General features: G+C 44.9%; 1 protein-coding gene across 3 annotated transcripts in view; it reads left to right on the top strand.

The window, feature by feature from the left end:
- Positions 1 to 20,834, top strand: part of DHDDS (dehydrodolichyl diphosphate synthase subunit) — a 33,588-nt gene that overhangs the window by 1,440 nt on the left and 11,314 nt on the right. For all 3 annotated transcript variants that reach the window (XM_032361469.1, XM_032361468.1, XM_032361470.1), the window contains exons 2-6: positions 2,261 to 2,377; positions 5,464 to 5,606; positions 9,175 to 9,291; positions 10,255 to 10,356; positions 19,572 to 19,686. In XM_032361469.1, coding sequence (XP_032217360.1) covers positions 2,261 to 2,377; positions 5,464 to 5,606; positions 9,175 to 9,291; positions 10,255 to 10,356; positions 19,572 to 19,686 — 594 coding nt within the window. The remainder of the gene's footprint in view (positions 1 to 2,260; positions 2,378 to 5,463; positions 5,607 to 9,174; positions 9,292 to 10,254; positions 10,357 to 19,571; positions 19,687 to 20,834) is intronic.

The raw sequence follows: 20,834 nt of genomic DNA, 5'->3' as shown, positions 1-20,834 counted from the left end.
TACTTTTCCTTGCACTGTTCTCTGGATTTAGATAGAATAATCATTCCTTGATGTTGCAGTAGAGCATAACGGTTAAGAGTTTGGACTCTAGTGGGACGCCTGGGTGGCTCAGTTGGTTGGACGACTGCCTTCGGCTCAGGTCATGATCCCGGAGTCCCGGGATCGAGTCCCGCATCGGGCTCCCAGCTCCACGGGGAGTCTGCTTCTCTCTCTGACCTTCTCCTCGCTCATGTTCTCTCTCACTGTCTCTCTCTCAAATAAATAAATAAAATATTTAAAAAAAAAAAAAAATAGTTTGGACTCTAGAGACAAACAGAATGGAAGTCTTAGTTTATCATTTACTAACCTATGTGACTTCATATGGTTGTTTTGAGGATGAGATGAAACATAGACTGAAAATAGCACAGTGTCTAGCGTTTTGTTGTTTTTTTTTTTTTTAAGATTTTATTTTATTCATTTGTCAGAGACAGAAGGAGAGAGAGCGAGTGAGCACAGGCAGACAGAGAGGCAGGCAGAGGCAGAGGGAGAAGCAGGCTCCCTGCCGAGCAAGGAGCCCGATGTGGGACTCGATCCCAGAACCCTGGGATCATGACCTGAGCTGAAGGCAGCTGCTTAACCAACTGAGCCACCCAGGCGTCCCAGTGTCTAGCGGTTTTTAATGACTGCTGTTATTGGGGCTGTTTTCAGCTGTTTGAAGACTACGGTCATTCTATTTCCTACACCCCTTGCCCAAATTTTGCCTCCGCTTTTCTCTGAGGATCACAACAATGTTATATTTTCTGCATATAACAGGTTTGAGATTGATGCCAGGCAGCCTGGTTTTGTCTTTCAGCAATCTGTCAGGCAGTGTGTAGCAGTGAACTTATGAGTCAGCAAGCCTTGTACCCCATCCCCCCACCACACATTCATACACAAATGCCAAGTGATCTCTGGCAGACGGGGAAATAGAAAGCATCTTCCTGGGGAACCACTGCAGTCACATGTTAGGAAGAATAAGCTGCATGACTTGACTGGAATTTTTCTTTTTTTAAGACTACACGTGGAGAGGGGTGCCTGGGTGGCTCAGTGGGTTAAGCTTCTGCCTTCGGTTCAGGTCATGATCTCAGGGACCTGGGATCAAGCCCCATATCGGGCTCTCTGCTTAGCGGGGAGCCTGCTTCCCCTTCTCTCTCTCTGCCTGCCTCTGCCTACTTGTGATCTCTCTCTCTCTCTCTCTCTCTCAAATAAATAAATAAATCTTTAAAAAAAAAAAAAGACGTGGGGCGCCTGGGTGGCTCAGTGGATTAAGCCGCTGCCTTCGGCTCAGGTCATGATCTCAGTGTCCTGGGATCGAGCCCCGCATCGGGCTCTTTGCTCAGCGGGAGCCTGCTTCTCTCTCTCTCTCTGCCTGACTCTCCGCCTACTTGTGATTTCTCTCCTCTCTGTCAAATAAATAAATAAAATCTTTAAAAAAAAAAAAAAAAAAAAAAAGACGTGGAGGACAAAAGCTGAAAATGTTGGAGAGGTATGGGGAAAGTAGTTAGTGATGAGGTCCTTCAGTGAGGAAAATTAGGCTAAGGAGTGCATTTTTGCTGTGATGGACAACAAAAGGTTGCTCTAAGCCAGATAAAACATTTTATTGGGTCCCCAAACTGTCTTATTTGTTTGCTTTGAAATGGCTCCTGACATTTACATTTTCTTGAAAATCCCAGTGTTCAGCTTCTCATGGGTATTTAGGGGAGTAACAACATTGAGCCCCCTTTTGTGGTTGGATAGAGTAGATTGCTCTTGTCTGTGGAGGATACCCTTACCACTGGACTGTAGCTGTCAGTATTGTTCCTGTGCCTTCTAGGTGGAGACATGAAACTAAAGTGGTGGTCAAGCGCATATGGTTAAAAGATGAACTCTGGAAGCATACAGACCTCAGTTTGAATAACCACTTGGACTTTTCTTAGCGGTGTGACTTGTGCAAGTCACTTGACCTCTCTGACCCTATTTTTTCACCTATGAAATGAAGCTAATACTATTTACTTTATAGGTTTATATGAAGGAAAAACTGAGATGAAGTATAAAAAGCCTCGTATAATACTTGGCATGTAGTAAGTGCTCAATATAAATGAATTTATATAAATAGGTAAAAGTGCTTAATACCAATTTATTGAGCCAGCAGCTCAAAATATACCCAGTTCTTTCTCATGGGGGCTTTTATCATTTAAGTCAAGCCTTTCAGCCAGGGGTTTAGTGTCTCCCTGTGTGATTCATTTGTCTTCTTATTTCACAGGCAGGCCCAATGCCCAAACACATTGCCTTTATAATGGATGGAAACCGTCGCTATGCCAGGAAGTGCCAGGTAGAGCGGCAGGAAGGCCACTCACAGGGCTTCAACAAGCTGGCCGAGGTGAGTGTGGGCGGCAGCACCCAGCGGGAACAGTGTGTGGAGAATTGGACAAGAGCTACAGAATCAGGCCCTGAGTTTACTATGGAGAGTATATATATATATATTTTTAACAGCCGTTTGTTGTAGTTCGCTTGCCTACTTAGGTCTCATATCAACATGAACAGAAATTAAGTTATATAGTGAATCATCACAGAAAATTAGAAATAAGAACAAAATTGACTTCTCTTACCACCTCAGTAAACCAGCAGTTTATAGTTTTCTATGCATCACCCCAGTCCTTGTAATATGTTCTAACATGACTTAGTATTTGTGAAATTACACATGTATTTTTAGTCACCTTATTTTACGGGGTATTTTGGCAAGTCTTTTTCCAAGGTTGATATGTAGCTTTTCTAACTATATGTTTTAATGCCTGTAGAATATTTTATTTCCAGGATCTGACATAAAATTTGTTTAGCTGCTCGACTATTATCCAATCTTATAAATAGTTCCATTTTAGAATAAATTCTTGGATGTAACATTTCTGGAGCAAAGGTAGGGTGACTGCCTATCCTGGTTTGACTGAGGCCTTTTAGTGCTTAAACTGGGAAGAGTGCCAGACAGCCTGGATTATCACTGGAAGCAAAGGCCAAGGGGATTTTATCCTTTTAATGCATGTTGTAAATTGGAAAACATTAAATTTAACAATAAGAACAGAATGTGGTCTGTCGTTGTGAAGCTAACTTTAAGAAGGATGGAAATTCGGTCTGGACAGCCTTCAGCTTCCCAGCACAAGACCATGGCCTGATGCCAGGGCAGTGATACTTTTTGCCTTGAGTGAGTGGTTGTGGGACTCACTTGAACACCGTGAGGAGGTCTTTAGGTTTGTTGACCTCAGCTTCTCTTTTGTGACTAAATAAAAGGCAGTTTTGCCCAGTGCTTGGGAGCTTAAGCTCTGGAATCACTCAGAACTTGTGGGTACCCCTGCTCTACCACTTCCTGACCCTGTGACCTGCAGCAAGTTAGACAGCTTCCCTTTACCTCCGTTTCTTCATCAGTAAAATGAGGACAGTAATAATCTCTACTTTTGGAGATTTTGCAAGGATGAAATAAGATGGCACTCTGAAGAGTGTGTGGCAACGGTTTTGGCATAAAGTGCTCAGAAAGTTGGCGTTGTTACCATTTGTCGCTATAAAGACTGGTCAGTGGTAGGTTCCACCCCAGCTGTGCCAGCCAAAAGGTGGCTTCCCCATCATCTGTGGAGCCTGAGTCTGTTCAAGTGTCAGGTTCTCACTGTAGTTTTCCCCAGGTGGCAATGAACTGGGTTGTGTGTATGTCTGTTAAGGGATTAGAAAGGCAGCTCACTTCAGCCTTGTTTCTTTAGGTTCAGTTCTGATTGAATGTCTTCTGTTCCTTACCCTTAACCTCCAGGCTCTCTATCTCAACACTGTTAGTCTCAGCTCCAGTTAGTTCTCTGCCTTTAGTGGTTCTGGGTTAGAGCACTCCCAAAGGACTGGGTTTATTTATTTATTTATTTATCTGTTGAAAAGATTTTATTTATTTATTTGACAGGCAGAGATCACAAGTAGGCAGAGAGGCAGGCAGAGAGAGAGGAGGAAGCAGGCTCCCTGCTGAGCAGAGAACCCGATGCAGGGCTTGATCCCAGGACCCTGGGATCATGACCCAAGCCGAAGACAGAGGCTTTAACCCACTGAGCCACCCAGGTGCCCCAAGGACTGGGTTTAAATATGAGTTTCACTTCTCTTTTCAATGAGGTATAATTTCATACGGTGAAATGCATTTTGTTTTGACCGTTGCATTTACCTGTCTAATCCATACCCCTGTCAAGATATAGAACATTTCCATCTCTCCAGAAAGTTCCCTTGTGCCCCTCCTCTCCCAGTCAAACCCTGTCCCACCTCCTCTTCCCCTCTTGAGGCAACCACTATTATGATTTCTATCACTAGAGGTTAGTTTTTGCTGTTCTAGAACCTTATATAAAGGATTCATACAGTGGAGTTGTAGCCTTCTGACACATTTCTTCCACTGTCCAAGCCTGTTTTTCTCCTCTATAAAGTAGACTTAAAGTCAGCAGCGCCATTATCAAGAGGTTTTTTCAGAGAATCGAATGAAATAATTTATGTGAAAACCCTTTCTAGATTTAATGCTACACAGCTGTGTACTCGATGCCTTTATTCTTAAAACTCATCAGCCTCTCAATCTGACAGGAAAAATGAGCTTATGTCGAGAGTAATAATTCCTTGTGTGTGGGTTTCTTTGTTTGTTTTTTGAGATTTTATTTATTTATTAGATGGGGAGAATGTTCGGGGGGCAGGGAGCAGAGGAAGAGGGACAAGCAGACTCCTCACTGAGGGTGGTGCCTGGTGTGGGGCTCATTCCCAGGACTCTAAAATCATGACCTGAGCTGAGGTCAGATGCTTAACTGACTGAGCCACCCAGGTGCCCCTAATACCTGTGTTTTATATTGTCCTTCAGCCACCTTGTGAGTGATGGAAGGTGCTCCTGTTTTACAGATAAGGAGAGTTAGGCCCATAGAAGTTAAATGATTTGCCTACCCTCACACAGCAAGTGCACGTTGGACTTGGGGACTGGAACCCAGATCTTTTTTTTTTTTTTTTTTTTTTAAAGATTTTATTTATTTATTTGACAGAGAGAGATCACAAGTAGGCAGAGAGGCAGGCAGAGAGAGAGGGAGGAGGAAGCAGGCTCCCCGCTGAGCAGAGAGCCCGATGCGGGACTCGATCCCAGGACCCTGAGATCATGACCTGAGCCGAAGGCAGCGGCTTAACCCACTGAGCCACCCAGGCGCCCCTGGAACCCAGATCTTGACTCTTGTCGGTAAAGAGTTCTTTCTAATAAACCACAGTTTACTCATTAAGTTCACATTTTTCAGTTTCTCAAGTGGTGGCTTTCTGCGTACTTGGTTTGTTATTCTGACAGAAACACTGGGGTTATCCTAGCTTTACCGGGTTTGGGGAGGAGAAAAGTCTGCCTCTCGCCTCCAGTGCGGAGTGGGGGCGGAGGCATCCCTTAATTTGCCTCCCTGCTCTTCCTCGTACCCTAGCTCCTTGCCTTCTCCCTCTCAGACCCTGCGCTGGTGTTTGAACCTGGGCATCCTAGAGGTGACGGTCTACGCATTCAGCATTGAGAACTTCAAACGCTCCAAGAGTGAGGTAGACGGGCTAATGGATCTGGCCCGTCAGAAGTTCGGCCGCTTGATGGAAGAACAGTAAGATTTTATCGGAGTGGGGAGTGTGCTCGGACCATAACCCTCACCCCTCTTATCTCAGGCTTACTTAAGGAACTCTAAACCCTTTTAATGTTAGTCAGATCTCTGATGGCATCCATGCAAGCTAGTCCCCCCCCCCTTTTTTTTTTTAAAGTAGGTGTTTATCTGATGATACAGAGATATTTCACAGAATTAAGACAGGTGTAACCAGCCTCAAGCAAAACTGAAACCAGGAATTGAAATCCATTAGCTAGGGCCTCTTCCTACTCTCTGAACTCCGCCTTTGACCGCTTCACTGAGAGCAGCCCAGAATTAACTAAAGCCGTTAATTAATAGCCCACTTTACATTTCTACCCCACAGCCAATAAACTATGATCAGGGGAGTAGCATCAGAGAAATGTTGGAAAAGTCCTTTTCTGCCATGTAATCATCCTAAAACATTACTATACTGCCCTATATCTTCTCTTGGAAGGGACAGAATAATGTGTATGAGGCCTTTATGGGGAAGACTACTGTTCTTTGCTGTCACTAAGTTTAAACTAACTTAGGGAGCAAGGCTGGAAAGGGATAAAGAGGAAGTTTGATGGAGATGATTTGCTTCAAAGTGTGGAAACCTCCCCAGCCAGGACTGCTCCAGTCTTCATTACAACCCTTTTCTGCGCAGCTCTTCCCTGTACCAGGACCCAGGGGGATGAGAGAACAGAGAGCCTAGGGCATTCGTGGAGCTGGGCCTAGAACAATTTTGTCATTTCTTTTTTTTTTTTTTTTTTTTTAAGATTTTTATTATATTTATTTATTTGACAGAGAGAGAGAGAGAGAGAGATCACAAGTAGGCAGAGAGGCAGAGGGAGAGGGGGAGGCAGGCTCCCTGCTGAGCAGAGAGCCTGATGTGGGGCTCGATCCCAGGACCCTGAGATCATGATCTGAGCCGAAGGCAGAGGGTTAACCCACTGAGCCACCCAGGTGACCCAATTTTGTCATTTCTGTTCCAGGGTGGGTTTTGGGTTGGGGAAGGTAGCCAGGGGTAGGTCCATAATAGGATAACGAGACTTGGCCACAGACCTAGCTTCCTGGTCCCCAACAGAGCCCGTATGGCTCAGAGTTCTCACCCAAGGGCTGGGTTTGGAGGCATTGGGGGCACTTCCCAGGTATTCAAATTCTTCTGTACGTCACATGTACAGAAATTCTTCTGGTCCAACCTTTTTAAAGTGCTTATACTGTGTGCCAGGCCCTAAGCCTGGCATGTATTTTCATTTAATATTCACATTATCCTATGAGAAAGAGATTATTATTACCTAGTTGTAGAGAGGAGAAAAGTGAAAACCAGAAAAGTTTAGGTGTGTCTTCTGGGTCACACAGCTATCAGACAGGCAGAGGCAAGACAGACAAGACCTTTCCAACTGTAGAGCTGAGCTGTTGTCTGCTACACTGCTCCGAAAGACAAGAGGTAATCTTACAGTTCCTGAGAGATCAAAATGCATGGCTGTATAGGTGCCTCTGAGATTGCTCTAATCAGTCAGCAGGAGAGAAAAATGGTCTTAAGTTCTAAAGTCCTGGACAGAACAAGAAGAAATGCTTTCAGTGGTTTTCCAGCAATGTGCAGTAGACCCTCAGAGTTCTGAGGAGTGGGTGTGCGAAAAGCCAGAGGGAAGGGAGCACAGGGTGCTGGTTGACATTTACCTATTTTATATATTAGGCTTCTGGCTTTTTGGTGTGTTTTTTGTTTGTTTTTTTAAGATTTCATTTATTTATTTAACAGAATGAGAAAGAACACAAGCAGGGGGAGTGGCAGGCAGAGGAAAAGGGAGAAGCAGACTCTCGGCTGAGCAGGGAGCCCTATGCGGGGCTTGATCTCAGGGTACTGAGCTCATGACCTGAGCTGAAGGCAGGCACTTAACTAGCTGAGCCACCCAGGTGCCCCTGGGGTTCTATTTAATGTGTGACTTAAAGAATGAGTTCTTTAATGAGTTCACGGGACTAGTTCAGTTTCATCAGTTGGGAGACAGCCCTAGTGGATAGAAGCACAAGGCATGCCCATGGTGTGGAAACCTCCCCAGTTAGCTCATGGCAGAACCAGGTTGGGAACCTGGGTCTCCTGGCTCCTTGCCAGGACTTTTGCCTCTCCTTCCCTGTAGACCTCACTCAAGTAACCCGACTGTTGTCTGAGAGTAAACACTTACAGGTACATCCTCTCCCTCAACACAGGCCAGTGTGGAGAGTAGGACAGGGATGGTTATTACCCCAGTTCACAGGGTATGGGAAACTGAGGCTGAGAGAGGCTGTTATACAAGGTCATCCAGTAAGGGCTGCCTCTAGGATTTGAATCTAGCTCTTTTCATTCTGGTTTTGCCTTGATCCCGAGTATTCATTTGTCTACTGTAGCAGCTTCGGTGGATTCATGAAAACAGGTGGCTAGATCTTGCTTCACTCTGGAAACAGAGTGATGCAGGTTATGGAGTGGACCCGCTATGGATGCAGCCTTGCGCTCTGGACCAGGGATCTCAAGGACCTGCCCGCCCTACGGAATCTTCTTGTTATTAAGTTCCCATTTAACAAACACTTGTCATTCAGTTTTTCCATAGTGTCCCCAGGTGAGGGGAGCTGGTTGGGTTACAGAATTCATGCCCGCTGTGCAGAGTTTGGGAATAACTTACGGAGGCAGCAAGATACCATGATCCAAAAGGACAGGCCCAGGAACCAGGCTCCCTAGGTTCAGCTTTCCACTCACCACCTGTCTGATGTTGAGTAAATTACCTAGCCTCCCTGTGCCTCAGTTTCCTCATCTATAAAAGAGGAATGATAATACTGTCCCCCTTAAAGGCTGGTGTAAGGATAGAACGTACTGATGCATATAAAGCACTTAGACCAGTGTCTGGCACTTAGTAAACATAAAATTAATCTGAGGGGGCGCTTGGTGGCTCAATGGGTTGGGCCTCTGCCTTCGGCTCGGGCCATGGTCTCAGGGTACTGGGATCAGCCCCGCGTCGGGCTCTCTGCTCGGCAGGGAGCCTGCTTCCCTCTCTCTCTCTTCTGCTCTGCCTACTTGTGATCACTCTCTCTCTGTCAGGTGGCTAAATAAAATCTTAAAAATAAAATAAAATAAAATTAAATTAATCTGAGATGTTGCTGTTATTAACATCTTTTATCAGAAGGTACAGAAGTAACGAACAGTATAGCTCCTGCCCTTGAGTTCATTCCCTTGTCAGAACGGGACAGGATATATAAAATGTAACTTGCCGAGAAGGACACTTGAAGCGGTGTGATGTGTGGTAAAGAATTCGGGTTCGGGTTCTTAAATCAGGCAGACCTGGCTTTCGGTTCTGATACTGCCCTTAATGGCCGGCTGACCTTGGGCCGTGTCTGCCTGCCTGTCTGAGTGTCTGTCTCCTGCAGTAGAATGAAGAATGTGGCAGACTCGGGTCAGAGTCATTGAGGGGATGCGGTGACACAGTGCACCTGGGACAGTGCCTGACACACAGGGCAGCACTTAGGAACTGGCAGTTGAGTGTAAGCAGTTCTCCAGGTCCATGGACTCTCGGTCCCAACCCTGCCTCCTTTTCCTGATCAGGGAGAAACTGCAGAAGCATGGGGTGTGTATCCGGGTCCTGGGCGATCTGCATTTGTTGCCCTTGGATCTCCAGGAGCTGATTGCACAGGCGGTGCAGGCCACCAAGAACTATAACAAGTAAGTGTTCGCATTTCCCCGGAGCATCCCAGAGTGGTCTCTGACTCCGTGCTAGCTTGAGGGAGACATGCTGGGCTTTCTTGGTATGCATTTGGTACAAGAGGCCAAGAGGGGTTGGGGATGCTTAGAGACCTCTTCCGTCTGCAGGGCGGGCTAGAGATGGTTTTTACTACCTCGTCAAATGTGTGCGAACATACACATACAGTGTTTCATCCTCTTACTCCACTATGCGCCTACCCTCCATGATGCATACATATACATAGGTTACATATGCACGTATATGTAATAATCATTATTATTAGTTTTTTACTTGACGGTCTAGGGTCGAAATGAGCATTATAGGGTGGATAAGCTATGGATGTGGCCTTGAGCTCTGGATCAGAGTTCTCTAGGACCTGTCTGATACCCCGTATTATAATATATTCTGTTTCCGTCTATGGTATATCTCTGTCTCTGAAGGCAGATCCTTCAAGAAAATCTTTCTCTGTCCCACTCCTTTAACCCATGGAAAGGCTGACATTGGGAGGTCATGCAGATGCAGAGGTGACCAGAGTTCAGTAATCAAATTTCATGAGGTGTGCCTTTGGAATATAATATGTGTTTGGCAGTGGACTGGATTGCATCAAATTTCCTTCCTGTTCTACTTTGCTTGTACTAGTATCACAGTGAATTCACGTCCTCTGAAAGCTGGTTGGCAGTAGGAGAGAGGGTTAGGGGCAAAAGGGTCATTTAGTGTGTGTCTTATTACAAAATTAATAGCATGTTTATTCTAAGAAAAGTTGGAAAACGCAGAGAATTCATGATCTCACCTTTCAGAGATATCCACAATTCACATTTGGGGTGTGTGTGTGTTCTTCTGGGGAAGCAGTACTCTACAGACAGTGACTTAGTCCCTTCCTCTGGTAAATTATTCTGTGACTTAGTCCCTTCCTCTGGTAAATTATTCTCTTCTTCCCTTCTCAGGTGTTTCCTGAATGTCTGTTTTGCTTACACATCCCGTCACGAGATCAGCAATGCTGTGAGAGAGATGGCCTGGGGAGTGGAACAGGGCCTGCTGGAACCCAGGTATCCCTGCTTGTTTAACATGATCACCGGTAGGGAAGCCAGGCTTGCCCCTCCTAAGCCATGTCCTTGGGCTGGAAGTCAAATGAGAGATGCATGTAGACAGAGTGAGGGCGTGACCACCCCCACCCCCCCACCCCCCACCCCCCCCGCCCCGCAACAGAGCTTAGGATAGGCTTACTGTAGCCTCCTTCAGAATTTCTGTGTTCACCACAACTCAGGAAGCGCCAGAGAAAATGGCGTAGCAGGTAGCAAAGCTGTGGCATTCACTAAAAAATGATGTCCTTACACCTGAAACTAATATAACACTCATGTTAACTATATTGGAATTAATTTTTTTTTAAGGTTTTATTTTTAAGTAAGTCTGCACCTAACTGGGGGCTTGAAGTCATGACCCCGAGATCAAGAGTCTCGTGCTCCACTGACCGAGCCAGCCAGGTGCCTCTGGAATTCATTTTTTTTTTTTTTTAAATTTTTAAAATTTATGTATTTAAGATAGAGAATGAGCAGGAGGGAGGGGCAGAGGGAGAAGGAGAGGCAGATCCCCCAACTGAGAAAGGAGCCCAACACTGGGCCTCTTCCCAGGACCGCCAGATCACAACCTAATCCGAAAGCAGATGCCTCACCAACTGAGCCACCCAGATGGCTTAAAATTCACAAATATTTTTAAAAAGATGGCCTCCAGGGCACTTGGGTGGCTCAGTAGGTTGAGTGTCTGACTTTGTCTTAGGTCATGATCTCGGGGTCCTGGGATCAAGCTCCCATATCAGGCTCTCTGCTCGGCAGGGAGTCTGCTTCTCTTTCTCCCTCTTGCTCATGTGTACTATCTCTGCCTCTCTCAAATAAAATCTTAAAAAAAAAGAAAAGAAAAGAAAAGAAAAGATGTCCTCCATGGGGCATGGGGCTCTCAGTCAGTGGGGCATGGGACTCTTGATCTCGGAGGTTGTGAGTTTATGCCCCCACATTGGGTGTAGGGATTACTTTAAAAGCAAAATCTTTTGGGACACCTGGGTGGCTCAGTTGGTTGGACGACTGCCTTCGGCTCAGGTCATGATCCCGGAGTCCTGGGATCGAGTCCCGCATCGGGCTCCCAGCTCCACGGGGAGTCTGCTTCTCTCTCTGACCTTCTCCTCGCTCATGTTCTTTCTCACTGTCTGTCTCTCAAATAAATAAATAAAATCTTAAAAAAAAAAAAAGTTATAAAAAAAAGCAAAATCTTTTAAAAAATAAATAAAATCTTAAAAGAAAAAAAAAAAGGATGTCTTTCTGGCCCTTTGGCAGTGTTTGCCCTCAAATGATTTCTCAGGAATGCAGCTCATGCCGGGTATAGTCCTTTAGGTCTCTCATTTTACAGTTTCATGCAAAATTCAGGTATTTTCCAAAAAGACAATTATTCATTCCAAGCAGCATGTGGAGTCCTAACTATTAGAGCTTGAAAGATTTTGGAAGCCATCTAGCCTCTCAGTCCCGACATGTTATTGTTAGTGTAACATTTAGTAATATTATTAATCAGCTAATAATAGCAAGAGTAAAATAACAGCAAAAATAACACAGGCGATGTGTTATGTTCTGTATTTTACTTAGTCCTTGATCTCATGTGTGAGAGGTTCAGGTGTTTTCTCCATTTTATAGATGAGAAAACCAAGCTGAGCGTTGAACGGCTTTCCCCAGACCATTCTGCTAGTGAGCGCCAGAGCTGACTCATCACTAGAGCTGTCTGATTTCAGAGTACCTGTCCTTTTCCTCTGTCACCTGGACATTGGGACTCAGGAATTTGTCTGATTCCTTTCTTGGGTATAATTGATTTATCTGCAAAATTAAATTAACGATTAGAAAGTTGCTCAGTGAGAATGGAATTAGATAAGCAGAAAAGGAGACTGTTTTTAAGGCTGTTCTGTAAATCCTTTTCCTCTCCAACAGCTGGGTGGTTTTATGTGCCACATAGCTCATTCAGTCAGTCAGTCATTTATTCACTCAACAAACATTTAAAAAATGCCACTTAAATGTAGGCCAAGCATGTTGTACAGAGTGGGTACAGTGGCAAAAATAAAAGTATGTATGTCCTGTGCTCAGGGAGCTCTGGTAAAGGAAACAGGCCATAATCAATATTATACACATTGACATACAATTATAATGGTGACCAATGTTATAAAAGCATCAGTGCATGGTACAAGAATTTAGAGTAAGAGGAATAGACCTGGTAGGGAAGGCTTTGCTAGGGAAATGATAAGTGGCCAGAGAAGGAAGGAAAAGCAGTACCCGAGGAAAGAGGCAGTAGTAGTGTGAGGAGGTTGTCGGTAACAGAAAGGTTGTTGGGATAATTCAGGTAGGGATTACCTGGGATGGAGCTTGCATGGTGGTGGTGGAGGAGGAAGAAGTCAAGTAGACCTCATCGAGTGTTATGAAGTAGATAAAATTGAGAGGCCTTCATGGGCCAGGTCTGGAAAAAAGATGTGTTATGTGAGACTCCAGGGTTTTTGACTTCCGAAACAGTGCACAGCGGTGCCCTTCCCTGTAGGGATCTCCGAGGGAGGATCCAGTTTGAGAAAGAAGGTCAGCAGTTTGATTTGGGATAAACTGTAGATGTTGAACGTAGATGTCAGAGTCTGGAATGAGAGAGGGAGAGGGCCAAGGATGGAGTTTTGAGAAATTCTGAGTTGTGCTGGCTGGGTAGAGGAGAAGAAGCCTTAAGGGAAAAAAAGGATGAACAACCAGAAAGGCAGGAAGAAAACCAGGCAGTCGGTATTACGGAAGCCAAGAGAAGAGGGACTTTGCTGGTGCAGGTTGGGAGGAAGGGGGCATTGGTGGGAGCAACAGTGTCGAATGCTCTAGAGAGGTCAATTAAGCTATGGATTGAAAGTGAACTGTTGGGGGGGGGGCACCTGGGTGGCTCAGTGGGTTGGGCCGCTGCCTTTGGCTCGGGTCATGATCTCAGGGTCCTGGGATCGAGTCCCACATCGGGCTCTCTGCTCAGCAGGGAGCCTGCTTCCCTCTCTCTCTCTCTCTCTCTCTCTCTGCCAGCCTCTCTACCTACCTGTGATCTCTCTCTGTCAAATAAATAAATAAAATCTTTAAAAAAAAAAAAAGAACGTGAACTGTTGGGGAAGAAATTAAGATGCTGGTTAAGTCAGTGGAGGGTGGGCAGGAAGATGAGAGACGAAGAGGAACAGGGTTGTATGAGTAGGTGCAGGTTTTTGTGATTTTCTGATTCTTGACCTATGGGGTGATTTCATAGTTGTTCACAGTACTATTGTGCTTTCCAGTTAATGTTTCATTTAAAGAGACAAATGTTTATGCTGGAAAGAAAGAAAGGTTTTGGCCAGTAGATTTGTGTGTATTCTTGCCTGGGACTAGAACTCTGATCATGCCTCTAAGTTCAGTGTTCTTTTTTTTTTTTTTTTTTTTTTTTTTTTAAGATTTTATTTATTTGACAGAGAGAGAGAAATCACAAGTAGGGAGAGAGGCAGGCAGAGAGAGAGGGGAGAAAGCAGGTTCCCTGCAGAGCAGAGAGCCCGATGCGGGGCTCGATCCCAGGACCCTGGGATCATGACCTGAGTCGAAGGCAGAGGCCCCAACCCACTGAGCCACCCAGGCGCCCCTAAGTTCAGTGTTCTTGATACTCATACCACAGTGACAACCACTGACCTTTATCTCGTCTTTCTTGCCCAGGAAGTTTTCCCATATTAATTTTCTTTGCCTTACGTGGCTTAGGAACCTGCCTACGTGGATTAGTCAAGCAGATAGATAAAGTGTGGGTGGGTCAGGGTTGCCAGGGAAGGAGGCTGCAAGCTTAGAAAGGTTAGTGTTCTACTTGGACTGGGCTGATCGGAGCCCCAATATGGACATACTTTTATAAAGGTCATACATGTTCATCAGAGAGGATTTACAAACTACTGGATATAGAAAGATGAAAATTTAGGTCTTCCAGGATCAGCAACACTCCTGGTAACACTTTGATTTTTAGGATGTCTTTGTAGGTCTTACTGTTTGCTTAGATATGTGTGTGTGAGTTTAATCAACTGAGTTGATTTTTCCCATCAAGTTGGTGACAATGTCTGTTACCTGTATTTACGTTCTAGGTTGTTTGCAAGTACATTGTCAAAAACTTTTTTAGCCTGTAAGCTCCTCACATTCAGAAAACCAATATGTATTTGTTTCTGAGATCTGTTTTCAGTGATTCATTCACTCATTTATTTAAACTTGTATCAGGTCTTTCTCTGTCCCAAGAAGTTGCCATGCTAGAAGGGCAAGAACACAGAGTTGAAGGTTTCATGGGGTTTGCCCTCGGGCAGCTCCAAGTCTGGTTCATGTACACACATAAGTCACCCGTGCCGCTGGGTCACGCTAATGGATGCGCAGGGCACAAGCTGATGTGATGAAAGCAGTGATGAGTTGTGGTTCAAAGTTCAGTCAGTCAACTTTTTATTTTATTTTATTTATTTTTTAAGATTTTATTTATTTTTGACACAGAGAGAGAGCAAGCACAAGCAGGGAGAATGGCAGGCAGGGGAGAAGCAGTCTCCCCGCTGAGCAAGGAGCCTGATGTGGGGCTCCATCCCAGGATACTGGGATCATGACCTGAGCCAAAGGCAGCCACTTAATCGACTGAGCCACCCAAGCGCCCCCAGAGTCGTCTTTTTAAAACACAAATCCAATAATGACATAAATATTTATAACAAAAGAAATCACACTGTGAACACATTACGACCTGCATTATGCTTTTGTTCACTTGATGTTGTAATATGAGCACTTTTCTATGCCTCATATTTTTCATCTTTTGTCTCACCATTTTCTAATGGCTGCAGAATGTGTCTTGCTTTAATTGACTTAATCATTCAAGGTGTTGGTTATGTAGGTTGTTTCTAATTTGTCCTTACTACAAATAATGCTACAAGGAAGTTTATAAACTTAACTCTTATCAGCATTTTGCTTTGTTACCTCAGGATCTGGGTGTGCATTTCATCTTATTCTTGCCAAACAGAATTGTAAACTACTCTGGTTTTGTAGGTGAAAGCTGGTATTTCACTTTTTTTACCAGAAATTACTTCTGGGCACCTGACTGGCTGAGTCTGTAGAGTATGAAACTCTTGATCTTGGGGTTATGGTTTCAGCCCCAGATTGGGTGAGAGATTACTTTAAAAAAAAAAAAAGAAGAAGAAGAACATTATTTCTTTAAAGTCTTCATGTAGACAGCTAATGCCAAGTAATGATGAATTTTTGTTGGCCATAGCACAGATGTTCTATTTTCATTTTGTTGATTTTATCTCCTCCTGCCCCTTAGAATTACCTCATTTTCAGTTAAGAATTCTGCCCACTGCTTGAAGTAGATGGAGCAAACCTTTTGCAGACACATTTGAAACTCAGAGAGATTAAGTGGGGATCTGAAGTCACACAGTAAAGTGGTGGGATTGGAAATAACATTTCTTCTTTATTTACATAATACTTTATAGTTACTTCCTGAGGTACACTCAGATCTGTTATTTCACTTGTTTTTGTTTTTTAGGGTTGGGGGCAGAGGGAGAGAGAGATCTCCACGCCAGCAGGGAGCCCAACACAGGGCCAAGTTCACAACCCTGAGATTATGACCTGAGCTGAAATCAAGAGTTGGATACTTTTTTTTTTTTTAAAGATTTTATTTATTTGCCAGAGATAGAGTACACACAAGCAGGCAGAAAGGCAGGCAGAGACAGCGAGAGAGGCAGGCAGAGACAGCGAGAGAAGCAGGCTCCCTGCTGAGCAAAGAGCCCGATGCGGGACTCGATCCCAGGACCCTGGGATCATGACCTGAGCCGAAGGCAGCGGCTTAACCAACTGAGCCACCCAGGCGTACCAGATAACTTTTTTTTTTTAAGGTTTTATTTATTTGACACAGAGAAAGAGCGTACAAGTAAGCAGAGTAGCAGGCAGAAGGAGAGGGAGAAGCGGGCTTTCCACTGAGCAGGGGACCCAATGTGGGACTCAGTCCTAGGATCCTAGGATCATGACCCGAACTGAAGGCAGTTGCTTAACCAACTGAGCCATCTAGGTGACCCAAGAGTTGGATACTTAATCAACTGAGCCATCCAGGTGCCCCTGTTACTTGATTTGATTTGACCCTCACAGCAACCTATAAATAGATAGGACAAATGTTCCCATTTCAAAGAAAAGAGAACTGAGAAATTAGATTTATTATACAGGGCCTCAGATTTCTTAGAGAATTAAGACCATGCAGCTAAGACGAGACTATCAGATTTTTAGGGAAATTCTTCTTGCAGTTCATAAGTGAAAACTCCCTCTGTGATTTGCAGAAAGAGGTCCCAAAGGAACACAGATGGTAAATGTAGTCTCATTTTAAATACTCAGCCCAGGGCTGCCTGGGTGGCTCAGTCAGTTGAGTGTCCAACTCTTGATTTCAGCTAATATCGTGATCTTAGGGTTGTAAGATCGAGCCCCAAGCTGGGTTCTGTGCTCAGCAGGGAGTCTGCTTGAGAGTTTCTCCCTCTCCCTGTGCCCCTCCCCCAGCTTGTGCTCCCTCTCTCTTCTCTCTCTCTCAAATAAATAAATAAATCTTACCAGGATGGGGGGATGGGGGTTGGGAAAAAGACAGCCCAGATCCCTGCTTTTTTAACTGTGCTCCTTAAAGAATGTTCCCACGAAGAAATTTTATCTTCTAGATCCTCCTGAGATGCAAGTCTTACCACTTACAGATTCTAAATTCTGCCTCTTGGTGCTTGGTAGGACAGGTAATCAGTGTTCTTAGAACCAGCGGACAACTAGCCTTGCAGATAGCTTCTTTCCACGGACAGGCGTGTTTTACTTCCGATAAATGGGAGCAGTCCCCATTCTTCTTCCATTCCGTCTCCTTTCTAAATGTCCGTCTGTTTGAGAAAGTAGCTCTTTTTTTTTTTTTTAAAGATTTTATTTATTTATTTGACAGAGAGAAATCACAAGTAGACGGAGAGGCAGGCAGAGAGAGAGGAAGGGAAGCAGGCTCCCTGCTGAGCAGAGAGCCCGATGCGGTACTCGATCCCAGGACCCTGAGATCATGACCTGAGCCGAAGGCAGCGGCTTAACTCACTGAGCCACCCAGGCGCCCCAAGAAAGTAGCTCTTAACAGGGGCTGATCATTTTGCTGTTTTTTAAAATCTTAAGGAACATGGATTTTTTTTGCAGTGTTTCAAGATCCTCATGACTTAGAAGTTTTTAAAAGTGCTGTTCAGCAGCACCTGGATGGCTCAGTCATTCAAGCAGCTGGCTCTTGATTTCAGCTCAGGTCATGATCTTGGGGTCCTGGGATGGAGCCCTAGGTCAAGCTCTGCGCTCACCAGGGAGTCTGCTTGAGATTCTCTCTCCCCCTTTCCTGCTACCCCGCCCCGCACACACACATACACCTCACGCCCTCTCTCTCTCAAATAATAAATCTTTTTAAAAAATGTTCTTTTTAGGGGCGCCTGGGTGGCTCAGTGGGTTAAGCCGCTGCCTTCGGCTCAGGTCATGATCTCAGGGTCCTGGGATCGAGTCCCACATCGGGCTGTCTGCTCAGCAGGGAGCCTGCTTCCTCCTCTCTCTCTCTCTCTGCCTGCCTCTCTGCCTACTTGTGATCTCTCTCTGTCAAATAAATAAATTAAATCTTTAAAAAATAAATAAATAAATAAATAAAAAATAAAAAATGTTCTTTTTTAAAAATTATTTTATTTATTTATTCATGAGAAACAGAAAGAGAGAGAGGCCGAGGGAGAAGCAGGCTTCCTGCAGAGCAGGGAGCCTGATGCAGCACTCGATCCCGGGATACCGGGATCATGACCCGAGTTGAAGGCAGACAGTTATTCCACTGAGCCACCCAGGTGCTCCTAAAAAATGTTCTTTATAGTACATTCAAACAGTAACAGATGTACGTAAAGTAAAAAAGAGACAGTCTTTCCTTCCACAAGTAATCACCATTGAGTGTATGGTGTTTATGTCTTTCTAAACTTTGTTCTTCCTTTATTTTTCATTTTTATTTTTAAAATTTGTATTTATTTACTTATTTTTGGAAGAGAGAGAGAGAGCATGCACATGAGGGGAAGGGCAGAGGGAGAAGCGGACGCCCCCACTGAGCAGCGAGCCCAATGAAGGGCTTGATCCCGGGACCCTGGGATCATTACATGAACCAAAGGCAAATGTTTAACCAACTGAGCCACCCAGATGCCCTTGTACTCTATCTCTTCTTTTCCTTTTTTTTTTTTTTTTTAGAGGGAGTTGTTGGGCAGAGGAAGAAGGCAAGTGAGAATCTTAAGCAGGCTTAACCATGCCCATTGTGGAGCCCAAAATGGGACTTGATCTCATGACCCTGAGATCATGACCTGAGCCAAAATCAAGAGTTGGATGCTTAACTGACTGAGCCACCCAGGAGCCTCTGCACTGTATATTTTCTGAAGCTTGTTTTTTCATTTAATATTAGCTCTGATCTTTCCCAGTCAGTGCATTTAAATTTATCTTTATTGAAATAGTTGCATTAGTATTGTATCAAATTGCAGGGTCAGATGTGTACATTTTATTTTACTTATTTTAAGATTTTATTTAGGGGTGCCTGGGTGGCTCAGTATGTTAAAGCCTCTGCCAGGGTCCTGGGATTGAGCCCCATGTCGGGCTCTCTGCTCGGTGGGGAGTCTGCTTCCGCCTCTCTCTCTGCCTACTTGTGATCTCTGTCTGTCAAATAAATAAATAAAATCTTTAAAAAAAAAAGATTTTATTTATTTGAGAGAGAGAGTGTGTGTGTATGTATGCAGATGAGCAGGGGAGGGACAGGGAGAGGGAGTGGGGGAAGCATATTCCTTGCTGAGCTCAGAGTCCAATTCGGAGCTCCCATCGGAGGACCCTGAGATCATGGCCTGAGCTGAAGTTAGACTCTTCACTGACTGAGCCTCCCACGTGCCCTGGATGTATGCACTGTAGAAAATAAGGTGTTTTAAGTGAAGGACACATTCTAGTGGGTGCGTCTGGTTTTAGGCCTGCAGTGAAATGACTTTGGGCAAGTTATTTATCTTCTCTGAGCTTGTTTCCTTATGTATAAAATGAGGATTGAAATACTTCCTGTAGTTGTGAGGACTAAAATCATACATTCATTTAAATGTTTAGAGCCTCTGCCTATATTGGCTCGTGGTGTTCTCAGAATTGGGAAGCCTGACGTAGGAGTTCACCATGAGAATAAGCCGAAAAGAGATGTGTGCTTACCCTTGTCTCTTCCCCACTCACCTTAGTGATGTCTCTGAGTCTCTGCTCGATAAGTGCCTCTATACCAACCACTCTCCGCACCCTGACATCTTGATACGGACTTCTGGGGAAGTGAGGCTCAGCGACTTCTTGCTGTGGCAGGTAAGCAGTTTGCAACCACGGGGGTTGTGTTTGTGTCAGCCTGAAAACTGCGATCGCACCTGCGGGATGGATGTGGCAGGGCTCCTCCCCACTTGCAGCCACGCTGGCACCGGAGAACAGGGGTGGGGGTCGGGGGGGCAGGAATCTGGAGAAATGTATCTAGGCTGTGCCTGGTCACATTGCTGTCCTTCCTCTTCTGTCCCTGGCTCTGCCAGCCTGGGTAGTTCTTGTGCTCCGAAGGGCATAGAGGAAAATCAAGGCTATCCAGCTGTGGTGAAAACTTCACTTGTGCCCCTGTTCAAAGCACTGGCCTTCTATCTTGGGTTCCTGAGCCTAAGCTGCTGCCCTGGTAATCTGCCAGCTACTACTCCAGCCCCTCTGGGCTAGAACCTGGCCTTGCAGTCACAGGTCTGTTTCCTTTGGAGAAAGCAGCTGTGTCTATGCAAGCACAGTCCACAGGGATAGAAACTATATGTAGACTCTTAGGGGCCTGCTGTTGCCTTTTAGCTCAGTTAACCCTGTGGTCCCCTGAAAGCTCGTAGCCAGATGAGTTTGCTTTTGCTTGAAAATCTCCCATCATCTGTTAACTTGGCCCCTAAGAAACACATGACCATTCAAGGAGAGATTGGAGAGACTCCGCTTTGTAGCAAGTTACAGAAATTTTGATGGTCCATAGTCTTAAAAGATTTAGCTACTGAAGATACTTTTGGTCTTTGGCTATATTGAAAGAAGTAGTGTGCAGGTTATGGTTTGGTGGTCTGCCATGTGGGTCAGATCATGTCCGAAAAGTTTACTTCTGCGCACTGAGTTTTCTTTTTTAAAGATTGTATTTATTTATTTGACAGACATAGATCTCAAGTAGGCAGAGAGGCAGGCAGAGAGAGAGGAGGAAGCAGGCTCCCCACTGAGCTGAAAGCCGGATATAGGGCTCGATCCCAGGACCCCGGGACTATTACCTGCGCCGAAGGCAGAGGCTTTAACCCACTGAGCCACCCAGGTGCCCCCGGGCACTGAGTTTTAAAAGACTGCATTGGCAAACTGAAGGACTTAGCAGAAGTGGCCAACCCGGATAGCAAGGAATCTGGAACTCATGCCATGTAAGGAATGAGTGAAGGATAATGGTCTGAAAAAGGGAGGCATGGAGACAG

Source organism: Mustela erminea, chromosome 10 (assembly GCF_009829155.1).
Source record: "Mustela erminea isolate mMusErm1 chromosome 10, mMusErm1.Pri, whole genome shotgun sequence".
NCBI classification, from domain to species: domain Eukaryota; kingdom Metazoa; phylum Chordata; class Mammalia; order Carnivora; family Mustelidae; genus Mustela; species Mustela erminea.
The sequence above is the reverse complement of the archived record's forward strand: the minus strand, read 5'-3'. Positions and strand labels throughout refer to the sequence as shown.